The following is a 20,875-nucleotide window of genomic DNA, read 5'->3' on the forward strand; positions in this document are numbered from 1 at the left end:
GCGATGGGGAAGGAAAGGGACTTTAATGACAAATCAACGCAGAGGGAAGCAAAGTGCAAATTGTCCACCCCCAAGAGGGGGCCATCCTGAGCCCATGTGCACCCCTCACCCCCCTTCAGGTCCCCAGCGGAGGCCCAGGGCCTGGAGCTTCTGCCTCAGGTAGCTCTTGAGCTGGGGCAGGCCTCTCTGGGACTCCAGTTCTTCAAAGGGTAGCTGCCAGGCAGAGGACAGAATTCGTCATCCCTGGGGGCTGGGGAACTGGCAGCCGGGTCGAATGGGGGCGTGGTGTGGCACGGTGTGGGCGGGGCCGCAGGGCGTGGCGTGGGATGGGGGCGGGGCCTCACCGGCAGGAGCTGGTAGCCCATCAGGCCCAGGTGCCGCTCCCGCAGGGCTCGGGAGCCCAGCAGCACCCGGCCATCCCGACAGAAGTGCCAGCGCTCCCGCAGCATCAGCACCACCCTGGAGAGGAAGGGACTGCGGCTCAGGCGCTATGCGCGGGGGTCGGGGAGGCTCTCCCAGGCTCCTGCCTTACCTTTGGGCAGGGTCCCGAGTGGTGCGGGGACAGGACCTGGGAGGGTACGGCAGGAAGGGGTCCTGGGCTCTCACGGGTAGCACCGCGCCGCAGCTGCTGACACACAGCAGGAAGTCTGCGGGGCCGGGAGAGAAAGAGCCACTGGCTTCCGGCGGAGGCTCTGCTTCCCGGGGGCTCGCCGGCCCACCCGGAGCTCACCTGTGCTGTAGCCTGGAGGCACGGTCAGGTCCTGCCGGTATTTCTCCTCCCCCAGCAGCTGGCGCAGCCCCTCTGCTACTATGTCCTTATGACTGAGGGGAGAGGAGCCCGGGTCAGAAGGTCCCCCAGGACACTCTTTTTAGCTTGGTCCCACCTACTTCCACACCCATGCTGGGAAATGGCCTTCGGGGCTTAGCTTTCTGGTGACCCAGAGCACAGCAGCATAGACAGCTCAGGGTCCCCCAGGCCGGTCTACCTGGGTGCTCCTCGCCAGCCAACCCCTCCCCTCCCCTTCCCCAAGTGCCCACCCACCTGTACTTGCAGCGGGCGCGGTCAGCGATGAGTGGCTGGGGGAAGATGGGCACTTGCTGCCTTCGGGGAAGGCGGGCACCCTGATATCCTGGGAGCTCCAGCTCCACCGCCGTGTCTAGCAGGGAGAGGTAGCGCCGCACGATCAGGGCATGAGGGGTGCCTGTGGGGAAAGCAGGACGAAGCTTACTGGGGTGCAGACCCTCACTCCTGCTTCCCCGGCCCACCAGCCCTCCAGGACACAGCCAGCCCCCCAGGTCTGCGCACCACTGACGTGGTTGATGAAACCAGGGGAAAAGACAAAGTGCAGGGCTCGGAAGGGCAGGCACCGCAGCTGACACAGTGACATCAAGATGTTGACAGTTGCCAGGGGGGCCACCCCTGCTTCCCGAGCCAGGATCCTCTCAAGGCAGGGCATAAACTGCTGCTCCAGAGGCACGTAGTTCAGCCGCCCAAAGGGCAGGACCAACTTCTGTACCACCTGTGGGGCAAAGAGCAGCCCATCACCCAGGGGGAAGGTTCTCTGGTCTTCTTTACAAGCTGAACCTCAGGAATGATTGGCCTGCAAGCTGATAACATCAGTCACTGGAAAGGCAGGACAGTCCCCTCTACAGCACAGACGCTCAACAGCATAAGCACTGCTCGAGCCCCGTGAGGTCAGTCTCCAAACAAGCAGAGACATGGCTGTGGGTTCTGGCCCAGAAGACTTGGTGGAGTGGGATCGACCAAGCTAAGACAGTGGCTAAGGGTGTTTGGAGAAGTGCAGAGAACCAGGTGTACCTGGCGGGGGGGGGCTGGACAAGCCAGTGGGGGTGTGAGCCTAGGTGGTACCCCAGGGGAGAGGACAGAGAGCCTAGGTGGGTGGTCTGCTGCATTAAGCAGCAGCCAATCAAGTGGACAAGGGGGGAGGGGTGGGCAGCTAGGCCTGCCGGGGTGTCTGAGAACCATCAGGAGAGGAGCCTGGGAAGGTGGGAGGCAATCCCACCTTGCTGTTGAGCTGGGCTTCCTGGACCACCAGGAAGTGGGCAATGGCTTCCAGAAGCTGGGGCTCCCTCAACCGGTGGCGGGCCAAGTGCTGGGCCAGGAGCACCATCACGTGGGGAGTCAGTTCCTCGGGCCTGGCCTCTGTGAAGAACAGCTTATCACGCTGGACCCTCAGGCCACACATGGGCGAGATTCCAGCAGATACCACCTGCCCCCACCCCCCCATCACCTGTCCCCTCCTCCAGCACCTGCCAGGCTGCGGATGAGGTGCTGCTGAGGCCGCCGCTGGAAACGGGGACAGCTTAGAGCGGCTTCCAACCTTTGCCCACCGCGAAGGATAGGCGGCAGAGGGGGCGGTGGCTTCGGAGGGAGACGGAACCTTCGCTCCTGCTCCAGGGTGCAAATCAGGGGCCCATCTGATGGGAAGCCTGAGAGGCAGAGGGTCAAAGGAGGCAGGGAAGGAGCTGCTCTGCTCTGCTGCAATCCTGCAGTTTTAGTTAGTGAATCCCCAGTCCTTCTCATCTGTTTTCTGGGCTGGAAGGTCTGCTACAGAGCACGCAGAACCACCAGAGAAATGGGAACTACCACGTGAATAAAGGTATCACAACAGTCTGTGGGGAAGGCCCTATACAGGGAAGGTAGTAAGATCTCTCTCTTGCCAATGGTGATAAATTGCAGTGGCTCCCTAGGGCACTGTATTAGAAGAGACCTGGTGGCTCAGTGATGAAGAATCCACCTGCCAATCAATGCACAGGTTTGATCCCTGGATTGGGAAGATCCCCTAGGGAAGGAAATGGCAACCCATGCCAGTATTCTTGCCTGGAGAACCCCATGGACAGAGGAGCCTGGTGGGCTATGGTCCATGGGGTCACAGAAGAGCCAGACATGACTTAGCGACTAAACAACAACAAAAAAGGGGTGGCACCCTAATCTAAGCTCCGACTCATGCTGCTTGATTCGTGATAACTGTTGTAGATTCTGCAGAGCAGCAGCAAGTGTGGCATCCCTCAGCAAGTGTGCCGTTCCTGGCAAAGCCTGAGGTGGGTTCTGTCAGTATCTCGGGTGGGTCTGCTACGGTTTCTCTATCCTTCCATTAACACCCACCCACCCCTAGACACCATCCTCACCCAGTAAGGCTGCAAGGTGCAGACACACGTGGATGGTGTGAATGTCAAAGGAGGGGCAGTTTCGGATGATGAGCTGACTCAGGTCCTGCAGCGTGGCCTGCTCCACAGGAGGCGGCCGTGGCAGAGACCCCAAGAGCTGGCTCAGACGACGAAGTGCCACAGGGTAGTGGTGGGCGCGCACTTTGGTGGGGTTCTGCCCCAGCCAGCGCAGCAGCTCCCCAGGGCTCCTCGCCTGTTCCAGAAGCCGCTGCAACCCCTGCACAGGGCCTGCACGGGGGCCTCCTCCAGGAGGCCGGTGGTCTCCCCATTTGTTGGGTCCCAGACAGCAGGGCTGTACTGGTGGGAGCAGCAGCAAGCCAGACAGACGAGCACTGGAGGCCTGGGCAGAGAGCAGGACTCGAAGCATGGAGTTGGGTGCTGGAGACCCTGAGGGGTGGCCCAGAAAAGGGGGTGAGGTATTCTCCAAAGGGGAGAAAGACCAGCTCTCTACTCCTCACCTCACTCCCCATCCAGAGAAGCCTGGGGTCAGAGCAACCCGGGCTCTCTTCGCCCTTCTTTGTGACTGCTCTGGTCCTCTTCCCCAACCCACCCCTCTCTGACTCCTTCCAACCTTTGCGAGAGCAATCGGAATCCTTCAGAGTTCTCACGGAGGGATTTTTACAGAGCAATTCCACATGCATCATCTCCTCTGATCCTCCTCTGACACGCCCGTGAGGAGGTAGGCAGGGGCTGGTACTATCTCGATTTCACAGGTGGAGAGACCAAGGCCCAGAGAGGCGAGCGGGTTAAGGCAAGCCCCGAGGTCCCGAATCTGGTTAGTGGTCGCGCCCAGCTTGGAGCCCAGCTCGCCCCACAGATACGCTCCCCCCTACCCCCGACCACCTCCCCCTCCCGCAGGAGGCGGCGGCGGTACCGGAGGGTGGAGCGCGGACTCCGTGGTCCTGGGTTCCATGCTGGGCGCTCCCACTTACCAGCTGCGTGACCTTGGACAAGTGGCTTCGGTCTCCCTGCCCAAACCTTCTCGCCTGTGAAACGAGAACGCAAGGCCCACCTCGGAGGGCGCCCGTGGAGCCCGCGGGCGCGGCCTGCGCTACGGCGCGGAGTCGGCGGTGTCAGGGGGGCCCCCACTACACACACACCCCCACCCGCGGCCCGGGGGTACTGTCAGGAGACCGTGGTCGCGGTCGCCAACACCAACTCCCGCCGCCCTTCCCCGCGGCCCGCCCCGCAGGCGCCACCCCTACATGATTCCCCAGGCCCCGCGCAGGTCGCTCCCTCAGTCGGTCTCGGGGCCCGGGAGCCGGGCTCCCCCCGCGGCCTCCTCATCAGGGGGCCACCGAGTCCTCCATCTTCCCGGCAGCCCCCGAAACGCGCGGCCCGGACGCCAATCGCCGCGCCAAGTAAGTCCTCCGCCAGCAAAAGACGTGGCTCCCGGCAAGCCTCGCGCGCCAAGGCGCCGCGCGCCCCGCCCCCTGCTTCCGGGAAGCTGCGCGCGCACTCGCACGCGCGGCGCCGGGCGGGGCGGGGCCAAAGGGCTGGGGCGGGACCGGGGCGGGGCCAAAGGGCTGGGGGCTGAGATTGGGGTGCAGAGGGGAGTTGGCAGCGGTTGGCCTGGACGGGCAGGGCTGGGCGAAGCGTCTGGCCCACCCCTTTTCTCCCAGTAGGCAAGAGCTCCCGGCAGCCCCCCTCCCCGACCCACACACGCAGACTCTAGGCCAAGAGTGAAAACTTCACAGTTATTTAATCTGCAGGTGTTCCAGAAAGCCCCCTCCACCCATCCCGACTCCCCTTCTCCAGCCCTTCCCAGTCCTCGGGTCCCCAAACCAGCCAAGGAGTGATCCGGGACTAAGAGGTGCCCAGGTCCTCAGGCTGAGCCCTAGGGGCCCAGGGGCGTGGCCCCACTCTGTCCAGGGCCGAGGCAGCGACAGCAGCTGTCTGACCTGGGGTAGCCCACTGTCAGGGGGCGCTGAGGGCCAGCTGCCCCGGGACGTGGCCCAGAGCCAGGAAGGTCACAGGGAGGGGCCTCCGCCGACCCCCGGAGTGCTCTGCGGCGCAGCGCTGGGCTCCAGGGTAGCGGGAAGAGGCAAGTCGGAGAGGCGGGCCTGGGCAGACAGCAGCTCCCACCTTGTCGTGGCGAGCAAGGTCCCAAGGGGCCAGCGGCGTGGCCAAGAGCCCGCGGAGGCACTACGGGCGGTACATGGCAAAGGCCAGGAGGCTGAGGAGCAGGGTGAAGCCGGCCAGACCCAGAGTGGCGGTCAGGGGAAAGAAGGGCCGGTACTGGATCTGGCAGTACCAGAGCAGGAGAAGCAGCAGAAGGAGCAGGGGCAGCAGCAGGCTGCCTACTTCCAGCCCGGAGGGGCCTGGCTCGGACCCCGGTGGGCAGGGCGGGTGGGGGGGACCCACCCGTGTGGACACGTGGCAGTGGAGGACACAGTTGGGAGGGAGGTGAAGGCTGCCCAGCGTCTGGGTGTCGTCTCCTAGTAGCTGCCCTTGGTAGATGAGTCGCACGTGCTGTTCCCGGCCGGGAAACTGGGTCCTGAGGAGAGAGGGACCTGGGTAATAGAGTGGGTCTCAGGCACTCCTGGCCCCTGGTCCGGAACAACTCTCCCACCCTCACCGCTGGCCTCCACGGTGTGTGTGGGGGGGCCCTCCTGTTTCAGGGGAAAAACACACTGTGTTGTTGTTTCCTCATCTATAAGAGGATCTCCCGGATCTTTGCTGGCCCTTCTAGGACTGTGATCATCCCCGCCCCACTCTTTAGCACTTCTTTCCTGTCGTCCTCCCGGCTTACCTTTTCAGGGAGCCGATGGTGTCGTGGGGCCAGGCTCTGGCCACCTGCTCGGAATCGTTGAGGAATTTCAGCCGAAGTACCAGGGGCTCCTGGGGGGAGTCCGGAGGTGGCGGCGTTGCTGCGAGCCCCATGCTGGGTTCTGGTGGTGCCGCCTGACCTCGCTGTCTCAGGCCGGGGGTCTCAGCTCCTGGGGCCTCCCCTCTGATGCTGTCCGTGACCGCCATGGCTTCGCTGGGCTGCGTTGGTGTTGGGGTCCCTGACGGCTGGGGCAGTGGATCGGCGCCCTCGGCAGTGTGCGTTGAGACCCAGGCGAGAGCCAGCACCAGGAGGCAGGCAAGCACGGAGAACAGGATGGTCACCTCATCACCTACCCCTTCAATCAGGGCCATGGCACCTGCCTTGCCCGCCGCGCTACCGAGCTGGAGAGGCACAAAGAACCCGTGAGGGGCTGGCTCACCCGCCAAGAGCCCTCTGAACTTCAGGGGGCCCCTGACCCCACCCCACCACAACTCTCCCACAGTCCTCATTCCGCCCAGTTATCCCAGCCCTACCCTGGGACATATACTGCTTGACACCTGGCCACCCCAAACTTGCCCCACCTACCTCTTCCCAACACCAAATCACAAGTCCTAATTTTCTGTAACCTAAATTTCAGGTGTTTAAGCAGTTCCCCAGTTCACCCGAACCCTATTCCGAAGTCAGAGCTTTGACCTTCTAAGCAGCCTCTCCCCTAAATTCAGCCCCCACCAAACCACCCCAAAGCTTACCTATTCTTCCCACCTAGATCATCTCAAAGTTTATCTACTCCTTTGCCTATTTCATAGCAAAGCCTATCTGTTAAAACTGCTCCATCGCTAAAGTTTCTCCAAGGGAGAAGAAAAACGGTCTCTGCACACACATACACGCACACACGCACACCGCCCCCTTATAATTCAGCCAACCCCCCCACCCGCAGCACAGGACGTCTTCCCAAGGCGTCCCCACTCCAAATGTCAAAGTGCTGCCCTTTGGCAAATTGGAACCTTCGAGGGTTCCCACCCCCGCACTCCTACCGCCCACCCCTACCCCCCACCCCAACTCGGCCCCCCCTGGTACACTCAAACCCCACCCGAGGCGTCCCGATCCCGCGCCTCCCCTGGGAAGCCTCTCCAAACCCAGCCTGCTGCAAGACCCCTGATCTCGCCTGGGAACCCGAGACTTTGCCCTCCCCACCTCCATCCTCCACCACCCTTCGCATCTTCCCGCCGCCCGCCCCCACACCCCGAGTGGCTGGCGGGCGCGGGAGATCCCGGGGCGGGGCCAGCCGGGCCAGCTGCTGGGGCAGCGGGGTGGGGTGGCCAAGGCCCAGGGACTCACCGTCCGACTCCGCCAGCTCCATAGCGGACCCTCGGGCACTTCCGGGCGGGAGGTGGCGAGGTCGCAGACACCTGAAGGCACCCCCTCCTTCCCCGCTGCCGCCGCCGCCCGGAGCATTGTGGGTCTTGTAGTCTGGAAGGATGCGCAGTCCAGCGTTCTGCGCTGCGGACCCACGTGCGGGGCTCGGCCGCCTGCGCCCAGCGCCCACAGATCGCTGAGGGGCTGGCGGGGGCGCCTTTGAGGTTGTACTAGACCGCAGAGGTTCGGGGCGGGGTGGGGGACAGCAGGATCCTCTCCCTCGCCCGCGGGCAGCCAGGACGTGTATCACAACAGAAACCAACGTCAGCTGGTTTCTGGCTAGGCCTGTCATATCACCGCCCCCCCCCCACCCCCCTGTTTGGTGATGCAGTCTTTGCGGAGCGCAGGTGGACCCTACGCCGTCCTACTCTTAAGTCAGAGTGGACTCTCCACATTGACCCAGTAGTGGACTCTCCACATTGACCCAGAGCCCAGTAGCCACGGGCTGTCCCCGCCAAGGCTGGCTGAGGAGATGGGTTTTCATGGCTGGCCATGGGAGGCTTCAGTTCAGTTCAGTTCAGTCACTCAGTCCTCAGTTGCTCTTTGCAACCCCATGATCTGCAGCACACCAGGCCTCCCTGTCCATCACCAACTCCCAGAGTTTACCCAAACTCATGTCCATTGAGTCGGTGATGCCATCCAACCATCTCATCCTCTGGGGGGGCTTGGGGCTGCCTTATTTACCTGGCCCCTCCTCCACTGGGCTCCTGTAAGACTGTGTGAGGAGCATGGACTTTGGAAGCTGGCAAAAAATTCTGACCCCTTATCCTGTGCTTATCAAATATATGACCTTGAGTGCGTTATTGAATCTATATGAACCTAAATTTCTTCGTTCTTAAAACTTACCTTGGAAAACAATTGTAATGGGGAAAATTTGGTGTTTTATTAAAGAAGTGTGAAAACTGTATAGGGGATCTGTCACACGGTAGACATTTACTCACTTAGAACGCTTCCTCCACTCAAATTTGGGCTCAGAAATTGTATCCTTAGAGTATCGCTGTACAGGTGATGTTGAGCCTTGTGTGGCCTGAGCCAAGTTAATTTCTATGGGTTTTCCCTCCTTCCTTTGGGCTCCTATAGCCACAGACTTTATAGGTCAGTCTTGATTAAAAGTAATGTACGCTGGTGCCCTGATAGCCTGTGCCTACTTATGGGAGCAGACACTCCAAATGTTGCCTTGGGACTGTCAGTTTAGACTTACAACATACAGAACTATTAATAACTTATCTCTGGTTCCTTCCCATTTATCCATTTATTCTAGAAGTATTTATTAAATGTATACCATGTGCTGGGCACTGGTTCAAACTCTGGGAATACAATGGCAAATCTGACTATACCCGTGTCCTCATGTAGCTAATGTACTAATAGAGGACACAGACAATTAAATTAGCCCACTAGTGCTAAAACAGGTGTGTGCCAACTGCTGGGGCAATACTTTCGAGGGGCTCTTTACCTTCAGCATCTCTCCTGGGAGGTACCTACTGCAACTTCTTGCTGTCAGTTCTAATTAAGCATCTAAAATATATGTTGGGTACTGCTTTTAGACTTACAGAACATCAGGCTAGATGATCTGTTCAACCACTATATTTTTTTCAGATGAAACCCAAAGAGGGTGAAAGACATTCTTCAGATCAAGCAGGTAGGTAGGACCCACACCTCTCTGGAGCTTTGGAGGCCCCAAGGTGTTGATTAGCTTGCACCAGGTTCTTTGGAAGGTCCAAGATACTTAGGAATGGTGACCAGGTTGGTACTGGGGTCAAGTGGTTGTGGGTAGCTTAAATGGTGGGCAACTTTATGCTGGGAAAATACCCAGCTTGGCCTGGGAAGTGTAAGTGTATGTAAAAAGGATGGTATCTGTCAACTGTGCCAGGGGACATCTGGGTAGAGTCCCAGCAGGCTGATTGGCTGGGGGCAGGGTTCTGCACAAGCCACCTCATATGGGGTTTAGGAAAAGTTGGGGGGAAGGGGGTGGCTAGCAAATCTGCATTCAGCTTTAGCAATGAGGATGCAGAGGACATTGAAGGGGGCTTCCTGGCCCCGGGAGTGGAGGAGTGGACAGGAACACAGGATGGACAAAAGAGGGAAAACAAGGAAAACAGGCCATCATGTGGACCCTGGTGAGTGTCTTACATGGGGTGAGTGGGGGAAGAAGGCATAATACTTGATTCTTTTTTTCCTTCCCCTTTCCAGGGAGGTCCGGCAGCGTTCACTGAATCCTCCACCAGTTTGGCAGTGGGGATCTTTTAGGAGAGGCTGGAAGATAAGAGCGAGGACATTGTTTCAAGTGTCACCTTCAAGGGCCCCACAGATGAAGGTCTCAGGAAGAACTGGAAATAGAAACCCGGGACCCAGATTCCCAGCCTCGGTGCCTGCAGCCGGCAATGGAAAGTCCAGGGAGGGCCTGAGAAAGAACCCTGAGTTGGCGTGGTCTCTAGCGGTGACCTCTGGGCGCAGGGACAGGGGAGCCTGTGCCGCACGGATGGCAGGGCAGTGTAGGCGAGGCGCAGTTGGGTCCGGGCGGGCGACCATCCTCGGCCCACCAGCCGCGTTCATCAGCATCCCGGCACTGCCCGAAGAACAGACACTCCACCCAGACCAGCGCAGGGGGGCGAAAGCGACAGCTGGGGCCGCGAGGCGGGCAGGGCAGCTGTCCCCTCCAAGCGAGTGGCCCTCGCAGCGGGTGTGGTGGGGGCTGGAAAGGAGGCGGAAGGGCCCAGGCTGGGTGGGAGGGGCTGGCCGCCGGGGCTGAGCGCGCGGCTCGGGGGTGGAGGCTGCTTCGCCAGCCAGCGAGCGAGGGGCGGGGGCGCTGGGGCCCGCGCGCAGGAGGGGCGGGGGCGGCGGGGAGGGGGGCTCGGGCTGCGTGTGCCGGAGCCGGCGGGGGCGGTGGTGCGTGCGCATGACGCGGGGGGGAGGGCCCGGGCCGCGCGCTCCCGGTCCCGTTGTTGTTGCCGCTGGAGGCGGCTTCCAGGCAGCGGGATCGCGGCGCCGGGGAGCGCCCGGCAGCAGCGGCCCCAGCGTGCGCGGTGGCACCTCCTGGCCTCGGCCCCCAGCCCTCGGCCCCATGCACTAGCCCCGCGCCGCCCGCTCCGTAGTCCCGGCCCCGCCAGCCCCGCGAGCCTGCCCGCCGCCGCCGCCGCCGCAGCGCCGCCCCGGGCCCCGGCCGGGCCCACCTCGGGCCCCGCGGCTCCGGAGCCATGAACTTCCAGGCGGGCGGGGGACAGAGCCCGCAGCAGCAGCCGAGCCTGGCGGCGCCGGGAGGCGGCGGCGGCGGCGGCGCGGGGGGCGGCGGGCAGTTCGGCGGCGCAGGGCCGGGGGCCGGGGGCGGCGGCGGCCCCTCGCAGCAGCTGGCCGGCGGGCCCCCCCAGCAGTTCGCGCTCTCCAACTCGGCGGCCATCCGGGCCGAGATCCAGCGCTTCGAGTCCGTGCATCCCAATATCTACGCCATCTACGACCTGATCGAGCGCATCGAGGACCTGGCGCTGCAGAATCAGATCCGGGAGCACGTCATCTCCATCGAGGGTGAGCGGAGCCGGGGGCTGCGGGAGCCGGGGCGCGGTGGCCTCTCCGGCCCCGGCTGGGGGCTTCGCGGGCCCGTTCTGGCCACGCTTTCCCGGTCTGGGGGTCCTCGCGCGCCTGAGGTCGGGGCCACGCGGTTTGCCGATCGCTGGCGCTGCAGAGCCGGTGGCCAGGCTTCGCCATTTCTCGTCTGGCGACACTTTGGGGCTGGGGGGCAGGTCTCGTGCCGGGGGACACGTTTTCTGGTCTGCGTGCTCCAGGGTGTGAGGGTGGCGTCGCTGCGGGGACGGGTGCTCTCGGAGTCGCGGAGGTTCCGGGGCCCTGGGGCCCGGTCTGGTCGGGCATGGCCCAGGAGGGTGGGCGCGGCGGAGGGCCTCGGCGGGCCAGGAGGTGGGGCCGCTGCCCGAGAGGCGTCTCAGCTGCCGCCCCGGCCCTGCCCGCCTCGCAGCGGTGAATCGGAGTCTGCCGTTAGTGGATGGCAGCGTTCCCGGGCCCGGCGCCCGCGGGCCCCGGAGGGTGGCGCTCGCCGAGGCCCTCTCTGCCGACGCACACCCCGCACGCCGCGGCGGCCGGGAGCGGGGCAGGCCTGGCGCAGGTCTGGGGCACCGGGGGCCTCGTGAGAGGCCTCGGCCAGGCCAGTGTCGCCTTCGCTGGGTCCAGCGCGCGCCGGGCACCCGCCGCTGCTCTCCAGGGAGCGACTCCAGAGGCGAGCTGGGGGCTCTTGGGCGCTGACCGACCTCCAGGGTACCAGGCGTTGGAAACGAACCGTGGGTCACTGAGTTACCCAGCGCTCCTTTCTCTAGGGTCTCAGGCCTGGACTTGGCAGCTGAGGGGCAGAGCAAGTGGGGGCACGCTGCTAGCAGATGTGCCAGGACCCCTGGTGTGGTGGGGACAGGCAGCGTCGGCAGACCGCCCCCTCCTTCGGCGGCATGGTGACCTTTGAGCGCCCGTGGGGCAGATGGACCTCAGCTTGGGCCATCTGCTTCCTCCTCCTGCTCCTTTGCCTTTGAAGGGGGACGCCCCCCAGCAGGTGGTGGGTTCAGAAATGTAGAGAGAGGGCAGGGCCTTTTGCTGAGGACCTGGAGTTGGTGGGAAGGGGCCTGTCCACTACTGGGGCCTCACAGGAGGGCCCCGCCAGCATCTTTCTTTGTGTGAGGCTCTGGGAGTGGGGTGTCCTTCCTCTGAACACCCCCTGTCTACTTTTAGGGGTCCCCACAGCTGAGGAAAGAGTCGTTGGGCTTTTGGGGGGTAGGGGACCTCATTTAGAGCTGGAGTCCCGTTCTGTTCTAGACATGGTCCTCTCTGACTTCTTCCTGCTCCTTGCCCAGCCCTTGCTCATCTCTCTCCAGGCTGAGTTCACTGTGAACTAATTATGTGACAGAAAAAAAAAAACCTCATTAGCTTGGATCTGAGTAAATGACCTGAATCATCGGTGTGGCTGGGGACCAGGAGGTGGCATCTGTGTGAGCCAGGGGCCCCCAAAAGAGAGGAGATGACCAATTTTTCCTCCTCAGTCTGAAGAGGTGGGGCGGGGAGAGCCGCCATTCCCTGCGGCTTCCCGCTTTCCCCCGGAGGAAGTAAGTTCCGTCAGCGCCCAGATGCCTCCCTCACCCACCCCCCGCCCCCCACAGGCCCTTTTGGAGGGGGAGGAGGCTTGGTGGGACAGCCACAGGGTGGGGGTGTGGAGGAAGGCAGGCCGAGCAGGGAGAGGCAGGAGTCTCAGCTGGACGCCGCCTCTAACTTCCGATTCCTTAACAGTAATCTCTGCCCACCCCCCTCCCCAGCTCAGGAGGTCTCTGGCTAAGCATCTTCTGTGATGTGCAAGCCAACATTTCTGGGCCATGCTTGGGTGTTCACCCCCGTCCTGAATCCAACACGACAGGCAGAATTTCCCCCTCTAGAGCCCGCCCCCGTGACCAACTTCCCCACTGCGGTTTGGAAGTACCCCGAGTTCTGTCTGCCTCGCCTGGAAGCTCGGTATCACCATCTCAGATCCGGGGACCCGGTGTCTCATTGTCACCAGGCCCAGCTGCTTCTTACACATCCACTCCCAGCTCTCCTGGTCCCTACTTCCCTACTCTTTCTTGGCAAGGCCACCTCCCTCTTTCCTCCTTTTCCCCCCATAACCGCCCCTCTTTTTTTTGCCAACCTCTCTCCTGGGACCCATCTTGATTCTCCACCTCACCCCTGCTTTCCCACTTCTGTCGCCCTAGCTTTTCCACTGTAGGCAGGCATCAAGAAGAAAAAAAAAAGCCCAGAAAACTCCTTCTTCGATTTCTGCCCTATATCCTTCCTCTCGCCATCTGCCGAACCATATTGCTGCTGTCCTGCAAACAGCATCCCCACCTCCCCAGCGGAGGGCGGGGTTGGGGGGCAGCTTCACAGGCAGGGCGTTTCCCTGCTCACCCTGGGAGCCTGACCGAGCCCCGCCACCCCAACCCCTCACCAGGGCCCCGCAGACCTGGGTTGAGAGGCTGTTACATAAACACGTCCATCACCTGGGAGGCCGATCCTGTGTTTACTAGACATGAGCCTCTTAGTGGCAAGGGATGACATTTCCCTCGTGTGGAGTAAGCCTCACTCGGTGGTGCTTTGGTGAAGGGTGTTCATTCCAGCCCTGGAGGTGACTGGGGAGGTGTGATCAGGGGTCCCTTTGGGACTGAGAAGGCTCAGTGGCACCCTATCCTCCTACCCTCTCTCAGCCCCTCTGAACCCCGTGGCCAGGGCAGGAAGAAGCAGAGGAACTCTGAGCTTTCCTGTGTTTCAGCACAGGATCTGGAGGGAGGGAGTTCCTCTTCCCTCCAAAGGCAAGGAAAGAGAGAACCTGTCCGCTGTTAGGCCTTACGGAATGTATGAGGGTATCATCAAGAGCCAGGACGGAGGGGGAGACGGCTCACCGCCTGCGGAGCCTCTGAGCCATCCTCGCCGCCCTGGTGGGGGCACTGAGGCTCGGAGGAGTGGGGGACCTGATGGTGTGCCCCGTGTCCTAGAAAGAGGGCCGCGGAGGATCCGGGTCCAGATGGGGACAGCCTGGGTGTGCCGGGACCCAGGGATGCTGGGTCACGTGAGCTGGGAGCTGGGATGAGTTGTTGGGAAAGGCCGCCCTTGGGGTCCCCACGGGTGGCCTGGAAAGGCAGGCTTATCCCTGAGTAGCCGTAAGCTCGGGGAGGTCTGTCCAGGGCGACACACGGCCTGGATTCAGACCGTGGTCCTGGGTGGCTGCTGCGTCAACCGGGTAACTTGTTCCTGTGGCCCTTGTTGTTCCTGCAGGTGTTTTTTTTTTGTTGTTTTTTTTGAGATGTTTTAACTTACTTTAGTTTTAAAAGCATGTTTTACCAATGTAACTTGTCTACAGTGTGGAAAAAAGGGCTCGTCACTCAGTCATGTCCGACCCTCGGCGACCCCATGGACTGTTGCCCGCCAGGCTCCTCTGTCCATGGAATTCTCCAGGCCAGAATACTGGAGTGGGTTGCCATTCCCTTCTCCAGGGGATCTTCCCGACCCAGGGATGGAGCCCGGGTCTCCTGCCTTGGAAGCAGATTCTTTACCATCTGAGCCACCTAGGGAAACCCCTGTTATAAAATAAAACTTCAGGAAAGTGAAGCCTCCAGCTGGTGAGCTGAGGCCCAGGAGTGTGGTCCTGCTGGGGACCTGGCTTGGGGAGTGGCCCCCAGGATTGCCCCAGTCCTCAAGCTGCGAGGCCCCCATGGAGAGGGAGGGAGTGAGGAGCCTGGCCTCCGCTGGGTCCGGGCCTGCCTTCCGCCAGGCGCTCTTAAGCGGTGAATTCCTTGGTCGGGGCAGCACATGGCTATCCTGTTACCCCTCACTCACTGAGGCATTGTCCGCCTATCTCCATGGGCTCCAGGTTTGGTAACATTCTAAAGGGACTCAGATAAAAAGACGTGCGGGTGTTCCTGGTTCAAATCCAGGCTAAGGGGAGAAGGTGGCCCGAAACTGTGGGTGGGGCGGTCGGAGCCTCTGCAGCTGCAGGTCTCCCCAGAGCTGTAGATTTTGTCTCTTGTTGTGTCCTGTCCTGTGACCAGATCCCAGCCACAGCCCTGTGATGTGGAGAGAAGCATTGGGTCCATTCTGGAGACAGAAAAGCTCTGTCCTGAGCTGATTCCCTTCTCCTACTCCTGAGGCTAGGCATTCCCCAACCTGCTGATAACACATGCCTGCTGGGCTTGCTGCCTCCAAGAGATCTCACTTGGTGGGTTTGGGATGGGGGCCCAGGGTGTGTAACGTCCCCGGGGTCATTGTGGTAATTAGCTGCTTTGGGGAATGCGTGCCTTGTGGGGAACTGGTTATTGAGGACTTTGCACAAAAGAGCTCTAGGAATTCTCAAAAAGAGGATATTGGTGTGGGTGCCAGGGGCCAGGGAAAGCTGCATTTGTTCCAGATACGTGTATTAGCTCCTGCGATGTGGCCCAGTTGCATCTAGCACTGCAGAGAGCAGGAGGGGAGGGCGGGGGCTGAGCCAGCACTCTGGACACTGAAGGTGAAAGGATCAGTCCTTAGCAGGTCCCAGAGTGGGGACTGGGTGTGGCAAGAGTAAAGCCCAAGTTTTAAGAAAAGCAGGGCGAAGATGAGAGGCTGGGAAAGGCTTGTCAAGACCCCAAGTCTGCAGGAACTCGGGTGGGGGCGGCCTGGAGATGCCCCCCCATCCCCGACCCCCAACCATTTAGTCCTCCTTCACTGTGTTCCAGCTCTCTGCCAGATTTGGAAGACAGTCCATGTTCCTAAACACACCCATGGCTGGCATGTACCATATCTTTCTTCTACCATTTATTTATGCATTTATTTGTTTCTGGCTGCATAACATATGAGACCTTGGTTCCTTGACCAGGGATTGAACCCGCGCCCCCTGCAGTGGAAGCTGGAGTCCTAACCACTGGACAGCCAGGGAAGTCCCTGCCATTTACTTCTTTAATTGAATGTGCGTGCCAGGCACGGGGTCTGGGAGGTGCTCCGTGCAGAGGGAGCAGGTGTGCAAAGGCAGCAAGGCATGGGGTTCCAGGAGCCACAGGCTGGTCTGCTCACGTGAGCACTGAGTCCGCAGGGGGAACGCCCTGGTGCAGCAGTTTTGAATGTTTTATTCTCTATGAATTCATTTACAGCTCACCTTGTTCCAGGAGACCCCTCAAGGTGGCACTTAACGCCTGCAGGAGCTGGGCAGTCACCGGAGGGTTGAAGCAGGAGCTGTCTGGCAGGTGTTATCTGAAAGCAGGTTGGGGCTTCCCTGGTGCCTCCAATGGTATAGAATCTGCCTGCGATGCTGGAGACGTGGGTTCGATCTCTGGGTCGGGAAGATGCCCTGGAGAGGGAAATGGCCACCCCCTCCAGTATTCTTGCCTGGAGAACCCCCATGGACAGAGGAGCCTGGTGGGCTACAGTCCAGGGTGCCGCAAAAAGAGTTGAGCCCGACTGAGGGATTAACGCTTTCCCTTCTCACTCGCATTTGAGAATGAAGTCTCCGTTTGGTGCTGGCTGGACCAGAGGGTACAGGGTCACAGGGAACTCAGGCAGGAGAAGCGGATGAATGAGCTTTTAGTGTCCATGCTGTGCACTTGACCGTGAGCCCTTCCGAGCCGCTGTCAGCAGGCCTCTGATCTCAGAACCCCAGGAGTGGAGGAAGGAAGGAGACCCTAGCCGGGGAGAGCTGAGGCTGAGGGGGGCCGACCCAGGGCCCTGTGAGCCTAGGGGTCTGTTCAGCATCGCCCGAACACCCACCCAGGACCCTTTGGCTTGCCCCCATTCTCTGCAGGTAACTCGATTAAACAGAGAATGGGGGATTCGTTGAATGGACTGCGTTCCTCCTGACGTCTAGCCGGCTTCCACCACACAGGCCAAGGGCGCAGGGCAGCCAGTTTGGCTCAGGGAGCTAATCTCTGGGGTTATGGAAGCGGGAGGGGGAGGTGCCTGGACCGCCTGCTTTGAGGACGCGGACCTTGGGCTGTGCAGTGTCCCACCAGTGAACATTCCTCGCCTGCCTGCTGGAGATTGTCATGAGGCCTCTGCTGTCCCTTGCGGTCTTCTCGGGTATCCACATATCATCCCCATTTTGCAAATGAGATCACCTAGGACTTAGAAGGGCGTCCCCGATGGCTCAGAGAGTGAAGTGTCTGCCTGCAATGCAGGAGACCCCGGGTTCGATCCCTGGGTCTGGAAGATCCCCTGGAGAAGGAAATGGCAACCCACTCCAGTATTCTTGCCTGATGAATCCCATGGACGGAGGAGCCTGGTAGCCTACAGTCCGAGTCGCATCCCCAAGACCACTCAGGGACTCTGCCTGATTTCCCAGTTCCAGGCCTGGGGCGCTTCCCCTCACAGGGATGGACTGATTGAGTTCTGCTGGGCCACGCTGACATGCTGTCAGCCGTGCTGGGTGCTTCTCAGGCAAGCTTTTGACCTGGGGTTTCACTTTTGCAAGCTTTTAGAGTACAACTTAAGGGTGATTCAGAGCTCTTCTCTCCTGCCTTAGTTTTCTTCTGGATGTTTTGTATGCCCGGCTGAATGATGCCTCCTGGAGGGGGGATCTCCCTTCTGGAAGCAGCGTGGATACTGCGCATGGTAGAAAAGATGCTCAGTCAGGAAATACTCCAAAATATTTGAACGTTTAAAAAATGTAAATATATGTTTAAATGGGGAAAATAACGCCTGCTTGTTCAAACACTTTCCAGTGTGAAAGGAAGTAGAAACACCCCACCCCTCCCCAGGACACCTGCTGTCTGTCTGATGGGTATCTCTGATCTGCCTCCTCTCCTGTATCTATCTGCTATATCTAATTACTCCACGATCAATGATTATTATTGCCGTTTCATAGCAGATGTGGGACTCTGGAAAATACTCCACTGGGGAGAAGGGAAACCAGAGCCACAGATTCATGAAAGGCTTCTGTGTTCAACCACCCATCTGGCAGCTCCCCATCGGGGAATCCGGAGACCTGGGGTCTCCTTCCTGTTCTGCAGCTGACTGGCTGCGAGAACTCAGGCCCCCAAACTCCCCTCCCCACCCTGGCCTGTTCTCCTGAGCCCAGTCCTGGTCGCATCTGCACAGCTCACCATGAGCTTGTGGGCCATCTCAGTCTTGGATTCCTGGTCCGTGGAGGACAGACTCCGTTCAGTGTGAGGTTCCAAGCTTGCCTACCTGTGCGCCTCTTATGACACACGCTGCCTGGCGCAGAGCGGTACCTGGTGCACGCTCATGGTGATCTGAGAGGCTGCGTGGTGCCCGGGGCAGGGCTGTGCAATCGAGCCAAGTCTGCTGGTGCCTAGATCTTTGCACACTGAGACCTTTGCATGCCTAGATCTGTTTATTCCCTTTGGACAGATTCCTGGAAGGAAGAAAATGGTAGGGCCGTTGGGCTCGCACGACCTCTTGGGGACTTTGGCCACACGTGCCACAGTACCCCGCAGACAAACCCTTCCTGTTTTCTGGGTCAGAGACTGCCTGTTCTCTCCCCCTACCCCATCCACCTGAAAGGTGAAGAGAAAGGATGAAAGGGTTTTTCTTGTTGTTTTATTTTGTGTGTATTTGATTACCAGTGAGAGTTAAGATTCAACAATGGTTTTTTGGTCACTGCATTTTGTTGAATTTCGTTCATACCCTTTATTCGTCTTCCCCATGGTTTGTTACTCTTTTGCTTAACACGTGGTGTTGTTTAGTCCCTCAGTCGTGTTTGACTCTTTGCAACCCCATGGACTGCAGCATGCCAGGTTTCCCTGTCCTTCACTATCTTCCAGAGTTGCTCAAACTCATGTCCATTGAGTCGGTGATGCCATCCAACCATCTCATCCTCTGTCGTCCCCTCTGTGCCCTCAGTCTTTGCCAGCATCAGGGTCTTTTCCAGTGAGTCGGCTCTTTGCGTCAGATGGCCAAAGTATTGGAGCTTCAGCACCAGTCCTTCCAATGAATAGTCAGGGTTGATCTCCTTTAGGATTGGCAGGTTTGATCTTGCAGTCCAAGGGACTCCCAAGAGTCTTCTCCAGCACCACAGTTCAAAAGCATCAATTGTTTGGTGCTCAACCTTCTTTATGGTTCAGCTCTCGTATCCATACATGACTACTGGAAAAACCAGAGCTTTTACTAGACTGACCTTTGTTGGCAAAATGATGTTTCTGCTTTTAATACGTGTGGGCCAGTTTTAATCTCTGAATTCAGAGCAGGTGTACACTGCTGACTGGGGAGGTGAGCTGTGGTCTGTGTCTCTCCGGCGGCCCTCTGACCCTCCTGGGGCCCTGGGCACCAAGATGAGTGAGCCCACAGCACGTGGTCCCAGAGGGATGTGCCTTTGCTGTTTTCATGCCTGTTTATACTGTGTATTTTCTTTCTCTTTCTTGTTTGTCAGCACCCCTCCTTGCCACTGTTGGCGCGCCCGCCCACAGCGGTTTCTCTTTTGCCTTTTAATTTGATGTTTTGATGGCTTGCGAACCTGGAGCCCAAGCTGGTAGAGTGGGATTCGAGCCCAGGCACGGCCTCTCTGTGCGTGTCTGTCTGTGTGTGTGCGGGGCAGGAGCCTGGGAACTCTGGGTGCTCCGGCTCTGCTCCTGGTGGGAGCGCCCAGCCCCTCCTCTGCGTGCGGTCTCGTCCAGGGAGGGGTAGATGTGCTTGGACTCTTTTGGTTAAACAGGCCCTAAATGAAGACCCTTTGGTGAGAAAGGCTGTGAAGATTTGGTGGCTTTCAGTCCCCTCTGAAGCCCCCACTTATTCTGGTTATTGTTTCTAGACTCTTCTAGAGGGTCTTACATTGGATAATGCAGTAGAATGGAGCCTGCTGCCTAGATTTGGATTCCTAACACTTAGTAGCTGGGTGACCTTGGGTGAATTCCATAACCTTTCTGTGCCTTGTCTTCCTTGTGGCTAAAATGAGGTTAACAAGCACCCATCTCATTGCTGTGAGGATGAAGTGTGTTAATGCGTGCAAAGTTTTTAGACCAGCCCCGGCCCCTCACAGGTGTTCCCAGCGGCTCCAGCCTTTGCAGGGCTGGGGCGATGACTTGGTGAGGACACAGGATGGCATGTACGTTGTGGCATCTGCCTCTGTGGCTCCGCAGTCACCCTCCCTGGACCCAAGTGGGCAAGCGAGAGGACCTAGGGGGCAGAGTTGGGGGTAGGTTGGTCCAGCCTGGCAGACGCTGGGCAGGGGTGCTTGGTCACAACTTGTCTGAGGTTCCAGCTGATAGACGCAGACCCCGGACCACAGCTGGTCACAAGGAGTGTGTCATACAGGCACCCAGCGTTGCTTTCCTCTGACTGTTTGCCTGTTGATTAGCGTATTTCCTCTAATTCAGCACCAATTACATATGCGAGTCACGTGTAAATTCAGATTTTCAGGTAGCCATATTAAGAAAGTAAAAAGATAGGCAAGAATGGATACACGTGTACCTATGGCTGGGTCCCTTCGCTGCTCACCTGGAACTGTCACAGCATTGTTCATTGGCTGTACCCTGATACAAAATAAAAAGTTTAAAAAAGAAAGGAAAAAGAAAATCAACTTTAATGATGTGTTTTATTTAATCCATTGTATCTGAAATATTATCATTTCAATGTACAATTAATATAAAAATGTTTAGTGAGCCATCTCACATTCTTTTTTCAATGAAGTCTTCAAGCTCCCCTGTTTCACACCCTCAGCACCTCTCCATTTAGACCGGCCGCATTTCAGACACCCAGGAGGTACCAGTGGCTCTGGTATTGGAAGAATGGCTCTAATTTTATCCTGTCGGATAACGAAAGAATACCTCTTTGTTGGAAAAATTGAATATAAAAGTATATCCTTTCGGATTCATCTTCCTAAAGTATTACATTCAAAATTTTTTTATAAGTAATGTGCCCTTCACATATGTCCTGCCGTTTTCATTCAGTCATTCAGCAAACACTGCTTTATCGAGTACCTGCTCAGGCCACGGTGATGGGTGGCACGCAGATCCATTTAGAAGTGTTACTGAGTTCACAGTGGCTTTTTTGTCAGCACAGATTTTCCTA

The 20,875-nt window shown here is 59.0% G+C and overlaps 2 protein-coding genes across 5 annotated transcripts; both read right to left on the bottom strand.

Annotated features, from left to right (window-relative positions):
* Positions 1 to 4: 4 nt before the first annotated feature.
* On the bottom strand, positions 5 to 4,616 carry FASTK (Fas activated serine/threonine kinase). 3 transcript variants are annotated; one of them, XM_043872523.1, is made up of 12 exons: positions 4,395 to 4,615; positions 4,122 to 4,175; positions 3,761 to 3,889; positions 3,151 to 3,576; positions 2,272 to 2,451; positions 2,025 to 2,164; positions 1,307 to 1,520; positions 1,043 to 1,202; positions 731 to 822; positions 533 to 647; positions 345 to 459; positions 5 to 213 (listed from the first exon to the last, which is right to left on the bottom strand). In XM_043872523.1, the coding sequence occupies exons 1-12, from the start codon at positions 4,474 to 4,476 to the stop codon at positions 106 to 108; spliced, it is 1,815 nt and encodes a 604-aa protein (XP_043728458.1). In that variant the 5' UTR covers positions 4,477 to 4,615; the 3' UTR covers positions 5 to 105. The 3 variants fall into 3 exon arrangements, with proteins under 3 accessions (XP_043728458.1, XP_043728459.1, XP_043728460.1); XM_043872524.1 differs by lacking the exons at positions 3,761 to 3,889; positions 4,122 to 4,175 and having other exon boundaries at positions 4,395 to 4,616; XM_043872525.1 differs by lacking the exons at positions 3,151 to 3,576; positions 3,761 to 3,889; positions 4,122 to 4,175 and having other exon boundaries at positions 4,395 to 4,613.
* Positions 4,617 to 4,872: 256 nt separating this feature from the next.
* TMUB1 (transmembrane and ubiquitin like domain containing 1) lies at positions 4,873 to 7,430 on the bottom strand. 2 transcript variants are annotated; one of them, XM_043872527.1, is made up of 3 exons: positions 7,298 to 7,430; positions 5,942 to 6,360; positions 4,873 to 5,686 (listed from the first exon to the last, which is right to left on the bottom strand). In XM_043872527.1, the coding sequence occupies exons 1-3, from the start codon at positions 7,412 to 7,414 to the stop codon at positions 5,335 to 5,337; spliced, it is 888 nt and encodes a 295-aa protein (XP_043728462.1). In that variant the 5' UTR covers positions 7,415 to 7,430; the 3' UTR covers positions 4,873 to 5,334. The 2 variants fall into 2 exon arrangements, with proteins under 2 accessions (XP_043728462.1, XP_043728463.1); XM_043872528.1 differs by lacking the exon at positions 7,298 to 7,430 and adding an exon at positions 6,545 to 6,663.
* Positions 7,431 to 20,875: the final 13,445 nt, after the last annotated feature.

The sequence above is a fragment of the Cervus elaphus genome, chromosome 18 (assembly GCF_910594005.1).
Source record: "Cervus elaphus chromosome 18, mCerEla1.1, whole genome shotgun sequence".
NCBI lineage: Eukaryota > Metazoa > Chordata > Mammalia > Artiodactyla > Cervidae > Cervus > Cervus elaphus.

Bases quoted from the DNA above. Each gene is read 5' to 3' on its own strand.
- FASTK (XM_043872523.1), bottom strand. From the start codon at position 4,476: ATGAGGAGGCCGCGGGGGGAGCCCGGCTCCCGGGCCCCGAGACCGACT. The intron at 4,176-4,394 runs GTAGGGGTGGCG...CTCGTTTCACAG, and splicing joins CGCGGGGCCTGGGGAATCAT to GCGAGAAGGTTTGGGCAGGG. The intron at 3,577-3,760 runs GTTGGAAGGAGT...GCCACCCCTCAG, and splicing joins TTCCGATTGCTCTCGCAAAG to GGTCTCCAGCACCCAACTCC.
- TMUB1 (XM_043872527.1), bottom strand. From the start codon at position 7,414: ATGCTCCGGGCGGCGGCGGCAGCGGGGAAGGAGGGGGTGCCTTCAGGT. The intron at 6,361-7,297 runs GTGAGTCCCTGG...GTGCCTCTCCAG, and splicing joins GGAGCTGGCGGAGTCGGACG to CTCGGTAGCGCGGCGGGCAA. The intron at 5,687-5,941 runs GTAAGCCGGGAG...CTCTCTCCTCAG, and splicing joins ACCATCGGCTCCCTGAAAAG to GACCCAGTTTCCCGGCCGGG.